General features: G+C 36.4%; 1 protein-coding gene across 1 annotated transcript; it reads left to right on the top strand.

Moving 5' to 3' along the window:
- The first annotated feature begins 3989 nt into the window (after window positions 1-3989).
- LOC120072081 (NAD(P)H-quinone oxidoreductase subunit H, chloroplastic-like) lies at window positions 3990-5994 on the top strand. Its single transcript, XM_039024499.1, has 3 exons — window positions 3990-4395; window positions 5687-5802; window positions 5887-5994. The coding sequence occupies exons 1-3, from the start codon at window positions 3990-3992 to the stop codon at window positions 5992-5994; spliced, it is 630 nt and encodes a 209-aa protein (XP_038880427.1).
- Window positions 5995-12591: the final 6597 nt, after the last annotated feature.

The following is a 12591-nucleotide window of genomic DNA, read 5'->3' as shown; positions in this document are numbered from 1 at the left end:
GTTAGCAATTCAAAAGGGGGAATACATGAATATAACTTGTAATTGCAATCCTAAATCCTTGATAAAAAATTTCAAACATAAAAAAATAAGTACATAAATCACAATGATGATCATAATAGGTCCACGACCACTGGATTACTTGAATTCGATAATGACTTAAAGAAAATGATGTTTTGAATAATAATAATGACAATTTATTCCTGTACATATCAGATCAAAAAGAGGAGATTCGAACATACCTTGCATGGGAGGAAAACGATGGCGAAAATGAGAGGAGATGAAGACGAACGAAGAAGTTGACTGGAAGACCAAAAAACACTTGGAAGACGCTGGCAGCTGGGAACTGAACGAACACTGGACTTGGAAGATGTTGGCAAGTAGCAAACGAATAGTCTTTGAAAGTTAGAAGAGAAACAGAGAGGAGAGAAGACGGAACAGAGAGAGGCCGAGTCAGTGAAGCTGTTGTGTAGGAGGGTTTTGTTAGTTTTATAATATACATATACTCAGGACAGGGCGAGGGCGAGGGATGGGGCCAGAGCTAGGGACGAGGAATATAATCCCCGTCCCCAACCCCAAAGGTAAATGGGGGAAAATTTCCCACTCCCTGTTGTATTCGACAATTCACTGCCCCATTCGAGGGGGGTCCTTATGGAGCCCCGACCGTGTGGGTTAAATGGACATCTCTAGTGATAATATTTGATAGTTAGGAAGTTTGTAGCATATTCATGATTTTGAGCCCGTTTAAAAATAGATTCTTTCCTCTCATGCATGTTTAAGTCCTTTGACCCTCTATCTTAAGTTCTTTTAAGCTTATAATTGAGTTATATAGCCTATATTTTTGTTGTCTCTCCGAAATTGCCCACTAACTAGAGAGCCTCATGCATGAGATAGGTCGTAATGTAAACCTGAGGAAGAAAATAAGTGATATATGCCTGCTAAAAAAATATTTGAGCCCAAATGGAAAAAAATAAAAAAACTGATGAAAAATATACACTTGTAATGTATGTGAATGACTACGGGTGAAAAGTGTTGCCCTTACTATGATCAGTTAGGACATTCACTAAGAGTGGGTACAGTTCCCTACAGTGAGTGTGTAGAAGCTAGTGCCCCTAGGTAAAAGGAATCAAATTTAAGGATCTCGTGTGTGTTTTCAGGCATCTAAGTCGAATTATTACTTTATTGATTACTTCAGGTTGCTTAATGATTAGTATTCAAATGAGTTCAGGGTTGAATAAAACCTTCCTAAGCTTGTAAAGACCTGGATAGGATTGGCCAAGCACACACATATAAGGGATAGAGAATTAGTTTTTAAGTTTACCATTGATTGCATGCATTTGAATGATTCTATCCTTGTGAATTTTGTTGTTTTTCTAGCCTTGAGATTAGAGTCACTCATTTGCAGCATAAGATTCATATCTTTTTTTCCCTTTTTTTTTACATTGCTCGAGGATGAGCAAAGTTTAGGTTGGCGGTGTTCGCCAATTTGATCTATGCCTTTTACCATCGCCCGCAAAAGACAAAAATTAAATGGAATTTATAATACTGAATGCTACAACTACTACTATGATGGCATAGCAATCGTGGCAAGTCCCAATCGATCAACAGGAAAGTGCTAGTATGAGTTTTTCATAAATTTAGTTAACTAATTAGAGCGGTAAATGGGGGAGGTTGGTGTGAATAGTGTGATAGTGCAAGAAAAATAAAAGCAGCAGGTAAATATAACCAAGAATTGGATTTATATAATTTCGAGAGAAAGAGAGATTCTATTCAATTTCGATAATATAATTTCGAGAGCAAGAGGCATTCCTATGCAATTTCGATCATCGATTTCGTTAATTAAACATACATTTGATTTATTTTTGCAGAACGACCTACTTAACCTAACCTAACTCATCGACACAACAGGCAACCAAATCATTCCATCAAACTAAGCAAGCGTCCTAAGTAATAATTCATGGCTAAGCTCTAACTGAACTAAATGCTTTTAATCCTACTGGATTCGAAGTGACTGATAGCACCAAAAATGTGCTATTTTCCTCTTCTTAATTCTAGGTCATTACTATGTTTAATTTATTTATTTAGTGATTTTACAAGTATTGGGCATCTTGGAGGTGAAATCAGTCGTTATGAGCTATTCGGGGTTAATTTGGAGTAATTAGAAGCTAATTTGAGCAACCGAACTTCAAAAGGACGTGAAAGGACAAAAATGCCCCCAACAGAGCGTTGCGCACACTACAAGGTAATAACTGATTGATGTTGAAGAAATAGGGTAGCATCGCGACACTACATGTAGCATTGCGACACTTCGAATTGGTGATGAACACGTGTGCGCGAGGTAAGGCAGCATCGCGACGCTGCGACACTACAGTATAAATATTTATCTCCGATTTAGGGCAAAAAATATCACCCACATTTAGCCTCCAGCCAATTTTTTCCCTCTTTTCTCTTTTCCACTTGTTCTTTGGGTGTTTCTTTAGTAGTTAATTGAGTAATGTCAGATTGTAGCTTCTCATCCTCATAGGAAGGTAACGTTTTGATTTCTCAGCTTAGGGATTTGGAGGAATTTGATCTTATTCTGGGAGATTCTGATTTTATGATGTATACGAACTTGTTTATGGGTTTCAATCCATATTTACATTTATGAATTGCATGATTTTATTGTTGATTGATGACCGATGATTTTGATGTGTAATTTGAATGCTTGAAGATAACTTGTAATATGTGATATTTAAATATAGGTTAATCTCAAAGGAAGTAATAGGTTAGTTAGGCTTGCAATTTGTTGTCTATAATAAATAGTAGTTTGTCCTATCGAGCTAAAGAGAAACCACATTGAATATTTAATTAGACATTGGAAGTTAAATGGTCATCTTCGCGTCATCCCTAGAATTTAATGCAATTTGTTAATTTATATGGAGCGGATTCCTTTTCTGTGCATTTTGATTAATTAGATAATTATAACCATTGGTTGGGATTCCAATTGCCAACCCAACCAATCAATGTGGAAGACTTCGCGGAATAACAACTCTGAGTCTTCTTACGTTCCTGTTGATGAGGACGCAAGCACATCCCTTTCTTAGCCGCAGGATCAGCAACTCCCGACCGATTCCTTGCAACAAGCAAGGTTTTTGCTGCAATCCTAGATATCACTAGGCAACACTCGGACACTTTTCTTTATGGGGGATCTTGCTTAAGGAGCGAACAAAGGGAAAGCTAAGCTAGTCTTCTTATTGATCTGTAGCTTTGGTGAGCAAGAAGCAGCCAGGTATAGGAGAAGGAGCAAAGCAGCTCGACAGAGAGGGAAGACTTTCCTATATTATGTTCTGATGGATAGGCTGGCTGCACTCCCTTTGAGGTAAGAACAGTTCCTTTTGATTCAATTGCAAGAAAACAACCTCTTTTTAGAGTTTGATACGAACACTAAGCCAAACAGTCTATTTATACGGATTCCTCAAAAATGAAAAAATAGACTATCATAATATATGATAGAAGCATCACCATCACTCTGTCTGTAGGCTGTTGGATGCCCTTCTTCCTAGCAAGATCAGATCAAGAATAGTCAAAGGCTAGGAAAGCATAGTCAGACTAGTGCCACGCCCAAAGCACCAAGACTGCTTATTCGGCTAAAACAGTAAAGAGACAAGACCTCTTATGCCGGAAAAGTCAGAAAGTCAAGTGCTAACGTGCAGCTCCCATTCCTCCACCAAGAGAAAGCCTAAGAGAAGACCATGCTACCAGTCCTAGCTGGCACCGAAGCCAAGGGAAAGCATTTGAACATCAAAGACAAAAGATAACTCCAAAGAAGGGAAGAGTGTCCCTATAATAGATACAGATGATTTCTCCTCTATGTTCCAAGCTCCGATGGACCGAATAACATAGATGACATGGAAAAATCGGAAGAAGTGTTAAGTGTCGCCTTCATGGAAAGATGAATCGAGGAAAAACTTATGAATGGACCAGCTACAAGAAAAGACATCATGATAGTCAATATGGGACCTCACCACCCATCAATGCACGGTGTTCTTCGACTCATCCTTACTTTGGATGGTGAAGATGTTATTGACTGTGAACCAATATTGGGTTATTTACACAGAGGGATGGAAAAAATTGCAGAAACCCGAACAATTATACAATATCTACCTTATGTAACAGGTTGGGATTATTTAGCTACTATGTTTACAGAAGCAATAACCGTAAATGGGCCAGAAGAGTTGGGAAATATTCAAGTACCTAAAAGAGCCAGTTATATCAGAGTAATTATGTTGGAGTTGAGTCGTATAGCTTCTCATCTGTTATGGCTTGGCCCTTTTATGGCGGATATTGGGGCACAGACTCCCTTCTTCTATATTTTCAGAGAAAGAGAATTAGTATATGATCTATTCGAAGCAGCCACCGGTATGAGAATGATGCATAATTTTTTTCGTATCGGGGGAGTCGCGCCTGATCTACCTCATGGATGGATAGATAAATGTTTGGATTTCTGCGATTATTTTTTGACAGCGGTTGCTGAATTCCAAGAAATTAGAGGTTATGGTAAAACTTCGTTTAAAATGATGTGGTAGAAAGCAACGTGCTACTTGAAGGACATGATCCACTGTGGATTCTTACACCCACCATTTTATATTATATAGAAATGAAGATGCTCTTGACTCGACATCGTTTGTTCTGTTTCACTAGAGCTCTTCTTTTTTGAGGGTTTTGATGTAAATAGTACATGATGGAGCTTGAGTAGAAAGTATTGATTCATTTATCAAGGGTAGAGATCTGGGGTTGGTGTCAATCAATAAGTTAAAACTACTTCGTAAGTATAGGTTCGGTATAGAAATCGAAAGGATCCAATTTGAACAAGTTTCAAATTCAAACATCAAATTTGATCAAAAGTGTATCACACGAGAATCCATTATTTATATGATTCTTTGATAAAAAGAAATCACAAAAAAATGGTATGTTGCTGCCATTTTGAAACGATTAAAGATCACCAAGTAATGTCTAAACCCAATGATTCAAGGCAAGGATAAAGGATCCCGGAACAAGTAAAAATATTTTTCAATTGTCTCAATAACTAAACTAGATCAGAATGAAGAATCGAAATAGATTCTAAAGGTAAAGGAGACAGGCAAAAATAAAGAGGTTAGAGACCGATTAATAAATGAAATGCTTAAGCTTGAGGGTTGTTTTCCTTTGAGTAAGAGTTATCCAACTTGAGTTACGGGGATAAGAATGAGTTTTTTTTTGTTGAGTTTACCTTCCTTTCGTCTCGTGCCTTACTTTGAAGTAATAGCTTAGATTAAAGTACGATTAAAGGGAGGGAGTCAAAGTCAATCGCAATTTTTTATTGAATGAAAAGAGCCAATGAAAGATCTCGAAGAGCAGAAGCTAGCTGGTTCTCCCCGAAATGCGTACTAGCTTGGCTCATTATTGCCGAGATAATGGTCTACTTTTTCACATTCACCGTGCAATGCATGCCATTATTGATAGATAGAAGAATCATGGTATGCACTTCTGTGTACTAGCTAAAGCATTACGTTTGTCTGGTGGAGACCATATTCACGCTGGTATCGTAGTAGGTAAACTTGAAGGGGAAAGAGAAATCACTTCAGGCTTTGTTGATTTACTACGTGATGATTTTTTGAAAAAGACCGAAGCCGCGGTATTTATTTCACTCAAGATTGGGTCTCTTTACCAGGTGTTCTACCAGTGGCTTCCGGTGATATTCACGTTTGGCATATGCCTGCTCTAACCGAGATTTTTGGAGATGATTCTGTCCTACAATTCGGCGGAGGAACTTTGGGGCACCCTTGGGTAATGTACCTGGTGCCGTAGCTAACCGAGTAGCTCTAAAGCATGTGACAAGCTCGTAATGAGGGACGTGATCTTGCTCATGAGGGTAATGAAATTATCCGTGAAGCTAGTAAATGGAGTCCTGAACTAGCTGCTGCTTGTGAAGTATGGAAGGAGATCAAAGTTGAATTTGAGGCAATGGATACTTTGTAATCCAGTAATTACTCTTCGTTCTTTTAATTGTATTTTTGAATTCAAGGAAACAACTTAGAATCATGATAGATTATTTGAATCTATTCTAATGATTAGAATAGAATCTAGAATAAAATAATAGAATTTATATATTCTAGAATTAGAAATTCTAGAATCAAAATAATAAAAAAAATGTGTCACTATATAATTTCTAATTTTGAGTTTCTAACTATAATTACAATTACTATTATATTATTCATCATAATAATAACTTGTTATATCTTAAACAAGACGTTTAAGACATAAATTGGTTCAATAATCTAAATTACATTGGGTGAATCCATTCCTCTAAGCTAAGATATCTCGATTAATTGTGTTTCTATCTTTACTTTTCTTGCACTTTATTTTATGCACTTTCAATTATCAATCCATACCAAACCCTCTACCCCATATTTATCACTTTAATTAAAAACGAGCTTCGATGAACTAATCTTCCGCGCTTCCTTGAGGTTCGATCCCAGACTTGCCGCTTGTACTACCAGGTAGTATAAGTAGTTCATTCAGTGATTTATAAATATTATTTGTGTAGCAAGGGTTTACGGGCGATGATAAACTCGAGACATACCATCGACCATACAGAATTAATAACATTCTCATTAAGCTCTTGGATTCAGTTATGTGATTAATTAATGGGATAATCCTAACTTAATTAACCAATTTATGTTTGAACTAGCCTAACATGTTTACTAAGATTCGAGCAATGACTCTAAATTCTAGCTCACATGATTCAAATATTTACTACTTGAATGATTGAGCTAGATGAAAGACAAGACAACATTCAAGCTACTTGATAATAGAAAATGTTTATCATTTTACAAACTGCGAGTTTTTAGGACATAAAACCCAACACAAGATTGCTTGATAAAAAATTCTGCGAATTCTCTGCCATGGTTGATATTAGCTCACTAGCTTCATTGGGCATTTTGCTAACTATATCTCCACCGGTGGCCGCATCGATATTGCTCTTCTCAGATGGAAGCAATCCTGAATAGAAATACTGGAGAAGGTATTGGTTAGAAATTTGATGATAGGGAAAGGAGGCACAAATTTGCTTATACCTTTCTCAATACTCATATAGGGACTCTCCTACCAATTGTTTTATACCATATATTTCTTTTCTAATATTATTAGCCTTAGATGCAATGAAAAAAAAATCTAAAATTTTTTTTTAAGACCACTCCACGTGATAATTGATCCTACCGGCAAATAGTACAACCAATCTTTGGCCACATCCTTCAAGGAGAAGGGAAAGGCCCTAAGATTAAGTTGTTCTTGCGTTACCTCGTGTGGGTGCATACCATCACATACCAAATGCAATTCTTTTATGTATTTATGTGGGTCTTCACCTAGATTACCTCGGAAAGTGGGTAAAACATGAACTAAACCGGGTTTCAATTCAAAAGGTACCGTAGTCTTCAGATATACTATACATAACTGTTGTTGAGTGTAATCCGATTTGACAATCTCTCTTAACGTTTGCTCCCTTGCTTCACCCATAGTGTTTGTTTGTATTGGTTCCTCTTCTTGACTCGATTCTTCAAATTCTCCTTCTTCTCTTCTTGTTCTTTCCTTTCATAGTCTCTTCTCCTCACGATCGATATCTACAACAAAATCACAAAGTACACTTCAGGAGGAGTGGGTCATGCACAAAAGGATAGTTTAATAAAACTAACTATTTTTTTAATTTCTTTTCTTAAAAAAGGAATTCAAATATTCTTAAAGGCCGATTGCACGGTTCCCCGGCAATGACGCCAATTTGATCGGTGCAAAATAAGTGTCATTAATTCTATCTTACCCAAGCAAATGAAATTTATAATGCTCAACAACTACTAAAGCTAACATGTAATTAAAGTGGAAGTAGGAAGTCGATCCCAAGGGAACTTTTATTAATTGGCCAAAAATAACCTTTGAATTCAAAGAGATAATAATNTGTTGTTTGTAAAGAAACTAAAAACTAATTAAAATGAAGATAAAAGTAAATTGTAACACAAACTTACTATTTTTGTTAGAAGAAAATTGATAGAAAAAAATTCATGGGAAATCTTGCTACTAAGTTTAATCCTATCATTGTTCTTGAACAATTACTTGAAAGCTCAACATCCCTTAATCCATATAGCCAATCAAAATAAATCACATCAATTAGCCCTAATCTAAGTCAATAATACTTTCATATAGCATTTATCATGTTCTTTTCTTAGATTGCTTTAAAGACAAGAGTTTTCATGATTATGACAGTCAAGAAACATGTTAGAGTAAATTTCAAGAATGGTTGAATGAATGTTCTAATTAAGAAACTCAATAGTTAAATTCGGAAAAAGTCCTAATTAACACAAGAAAACTTAATTTTGTAACCTATCTCGCCATTATGCAATAGTGCCAAGCAAGAATTACATACAAGAATTCAATGGAATCAAAGCGTCAATTATCCTCCATTAATTTTTATTCAAATTCAGCCCAAGAACATTCAAGAATGTTGACAATTCAAGAAAATATACAAACAAACTCAAGAAATTAGACCTAGAACTAAGATTTCCCAAGAAATAGAATTACCTAGCCATAGAGTTTGAGTAGTCTTGAAGAAATTCTTGAAAATATGATGAAATCCATGAAGCAATTCACTAGGGAATTGTCAAAATTGCAAGAAATCCCTCAATACAAACACAAAATTGTGCAATTTTCTCTCTAATTTTGATCTAAGCTTTCTCTATCAACAAAAAAAAAAAATGATTTTTCTCTTCCCCTTGAAGTCTGAATCGAAGCCTTTTTTTTCAGAAGAAAGTCGCAGCATTGCAACGCTACCCTAAAGAAGTCCAACGCTGCGTTGTGCAAGCGCGCGCATACGTTTTTGTTTTTCCATCAATTTTCGGAGCGTTGTAACGCTGCATAAAGTGTCACGATGTTGCCCTGTTTTGCAACAAATGCGTGCATTCTGTCCTTGAGCATTACGACGCTGCGAGCATTGCTGAAGTGTGTTGATTTGTTCCTTTTAAGGGGTAAAGTGGTAATTTGTCTTGGCTCTTCTTCTTAAGTGATTCTTTGGTATCGTTTGACTCGATTTAGCTCCAAATTCTTTGAAATAACTTCATTTGTGTCAGGACTGGAATTTACCTATCAAAATAGACATTTTAAGCAAAGAATTGAAGTATAATTTAGGGAATTAGTACTAATAAGATAGCTCTTTACAAGACCTATCAGGCCTCTACATCGATCACATCAATGAAAAAACTATAATGTATATGCCAAAATTCAAAAAACCCTATTTTGCAAGCCCACATACATTGCATTAAACAACCCACCTTCTTCTCTGTTTTTCAATCCAAATCAAATAGAGCATAACTTGGTTCTGATACCAATTGAAGGGATCAAATCCCCAGCGGAATCGATTGATTGCCATGACATTAATTTTGATTAAGAATTTGAAAATACAGCGAAGTTTTAAATATAAAACTTAAGCAAGTTTTTCCTACTCTATAAATAATACAGAGATGTAGAAAAATTATCCTTGAATATTGATTTTTAAATAAATCCTTCAGTTGTCTCTCCCATGAATGGATCTACCCTTTCTGTCAACAAAGACATCACCGTTAAGTCTTCCCTGCTATTCTCCGGCAAGGACTTGGTTTATGGGAACCACCTTTTCAAATATTAAGGGAAGAAAAACATTTATGCAGAGAAACAGTTTCTTGAAGAAAATAAAACACGAGGATTTCCATGAGCAGCGGAAGAGATCGTTCCAAATTCCATTCGAATGAACACAATCAATTACAGTCTAAATGGAAACTAACAGGTCATGCATAAAACGAAATTACAGCATGCTAAACGATGATACAAGGGATAGAGGATGCATACCTTTGAAGAACCATTCTTCAAGACTCCCTCGATCAATCTCCACTCGTCCAAGAATAGCACACTCGAATGTAACGATCGGTACACAACACAAACACAACCTCCACGAAACCAATTGAGTCTAACTCGATTCACGAACAAAATGAGGACACCACCATAATGGTTACCATGGTATTCTCGGTGTGAGAATCTAGGAGTTGTGGGCTCTGTCTGATCTTTGCTTGAGAAAGAGACTGAAGGTCTACGATCAAGTAGACGATTGAGCAAGTGGGAGATAATACACTATCTATCGCATAGACGATGTGCTCGTTCGTTTAGTAAACGACAGCCTATCGTATAGACTTAGCTACTCGATCGTTAGCTACGATCAGCTAAGTGACTATCGTATAGTCAACTCTACACGATCGTTTAGTCTCTGATCAGTTATCGCTTAATGAAACTCTTTCACTTGATAGCTTGTCATTGAGTTACTTTCCCTAATGAGGCAACATCTAAAATTAGGAAAACAATTTTTCTTTTATCTCATGGTTACCATAAAACCACTAATAACCTCCCACTCAATTGGTTATTAGAGAAAAAGAAATTAATTATCATATAATTAATATATTATAAATAAATATGATAACCAACTTACCATATTATATTTATAACCTATAGTTTTAATATTTCATCTCATGAAACATACAAACCATAGTTCTTTTTTCTATTTTATGGTACTTAATGTAAATCATATTTACATTAATTTCTCCACTTGATGTATCATATACATCACACCAATTATATCATATATAATTGAATTTCCTCTTGTTAATTTGAACACTTCAAACTAACCTCAAGAACTGATTCTCAACTTGAACCTATTAAGCTACCAAGGGGACCTTATGGACTTGTAGCTTGAAGCTCCAACGATACGTGAATAACTGACTAAACTCTTTAGTCACGGGATCCACCATCCGTTAACTATCGGGCACTCCACTAAAGACCGAAGCTGCACACTTCTCACTACAGATATATTTTTGTGTCCATATCAACCAATCAACAGTGCGATAGCCCTTCACAGATAGCTCATAAGTACAACTAGGCCAATTTACCGTTTTGCCCCTGTAGTTACATCTAACTTCTTAAGTACCATTGATTCCTCTAATAAACAATAAATCATAGTTCTACTATGACTGGGTCCTCTCTTCTAAAGAGAGGGTGTGGCCACTATGTTTATGACCCGAAATCAACCCTTAAGGGAGCAATCTATCTACTTACCCCTGCTTCAGGGAAGGAGTGAATTTTGTCTTATGTAACTGAGTTCTCAGCTCCCCAATCAGACAAATTCCCAAAAAGTTAGGCTTGTTGAGTTGGCAATTTGACCACTCTCACCCATACTAATCAAAGGACCGCCCTCATAGGCAGGAGTTCCCAATACACTCAGGATTAAGGTCATGTCACCTATGGTGCTTTTAGTGAGATGTAAATCTCAATTATCAACGGCGTTATATAAAGAGACTAATCATCTCATGGTCTGATCTTATACGAACTCTTTTTGTAGGACACCCCCGCTCGAATGTCTTCACATGAATGGTTAGGATCAGACCATCTGTAGTAGTTCACAACACTTATAAACCTCTACAAAGTAGGTCGTATCTATAGTGTCACCGGGATAAGGTATCCCTCCTTAATCCGTATAATACAGACCTTTTAGGTTATTACTTAAGGCATGATCCACTTGTATATCTCATATACATGCTTGAGTTTACATAAAATAACCACGGATCTTTATTTATTCGATATGAGTAAATGCAAATAAAATAACTCTTATTTTATTAATAACAATGTGTACAAAGTTTACAAACTACGAGACTTCAGGAGAATTAGGACATCAATCCCAACATTTCTGTGTTGTATAAGAGTATTGAGAGAGTGGAAGAGCTCAAAGAAAAAAAGTAGGAGAATTTTTCATATCTTTTAAAATGCAGAGAGTGTTGGGATTGGTGTCCTAATTCTCCCAGAGTCTCGTTGTTTTGTAAAGATATGCATTGTTCAATGAATAAATAAATGTTATTTCATTCTAGCATTTACTCATATCCAAATAAACAAAGCTCATTGGTTATCTTATGTGAACTTAAGCATGTATATGTGATATACAAGTGGATCATGCCTTAAGTGATAAACTAAATCGGTCTGTAATATAAGGATTAAGGTGGGATACCTGATCTTGGTGACATTATGGATACAACCCGCTTTGTAGAGGTTTGCAAATGTTGTAAACTACTACAGATGGTAGATCCTAACCATTCGTGTGGAGACGTTGAGTAGAGGTGTCCTATATAAAGATTTTATATAAGACCTGGACCATGAAATAACTAGACTATGTATATAACGTCGTTGATACTAGAGACTTACATCTCACCTAAACGACCATAGTTGACACGACCTCAATCCTAAGTATTTTGTGAACTCCTGCCTTTGAGGGTGGTCCTTTGATTAATATGGGTGAGAGTGGCCAGATTGCCAACTCAACATGCCTACCTTTCTGGGGACTTGTCTAATCTGGGAGCTGGGAACTCAATCTACAAGATGGAATTCACTCCTTTCCTGAAGTAGGAATAAGTAGAGAGATTGCTCCCTTAAGGGCTGATTCCGGGGCTTGAACATAGTGGCCACAGCTTCTCTTTGGAAGAGAAGACTCAGTCATAGTAGGACTACGACTTATGTTCATTA

Source organism: Benincasa hispida, chromosome 2 (assembly GCF_009727055.1).
Source record: "Benincasa hispida cultivar B227 chromosome 2, ASM972705v1, whole genome shotgun sequence".
NCBI classification, from domain to species: Eukaryota; Viridiplantae; Streptophyta; class Magnoliopsida; order Cucurbitales; family Cucurbitaceae; genus Benincasa; species Benincasa hispida.
Note: the sequence above shows the minus strand (reverse complement) of the source record. Positions and strands in the feature narration are given on the sequence as shown.

What these genes read in the sequence shown, in the direction of transcription:
- LOC120072081 (XM_039024499.1), top strand. Translation starts at nt 3,990, where the DNA reads ATGGGACCTCACCACCCATCAATGCACGGTGTTCTTCGACTCATCCTT. An exon ending in TCTATTCGAAGCAGCCACCG is followed by an intron (nt 4,396 to 5,686) that starts GTATGAGAATGA and finishes TCTCTTTACCAG; the next exon opens with GTGTTCTACCAGTGGCTTCC. An exon ending in GAACTTTGGGGCACCCTTGG is followed by an intron (nt 5,803 to 5,886) that starts GTAATGTACCTG and finishes CTTGCTCATGAG; the next exon opens with GGTAATGAAATTATCCGTGA.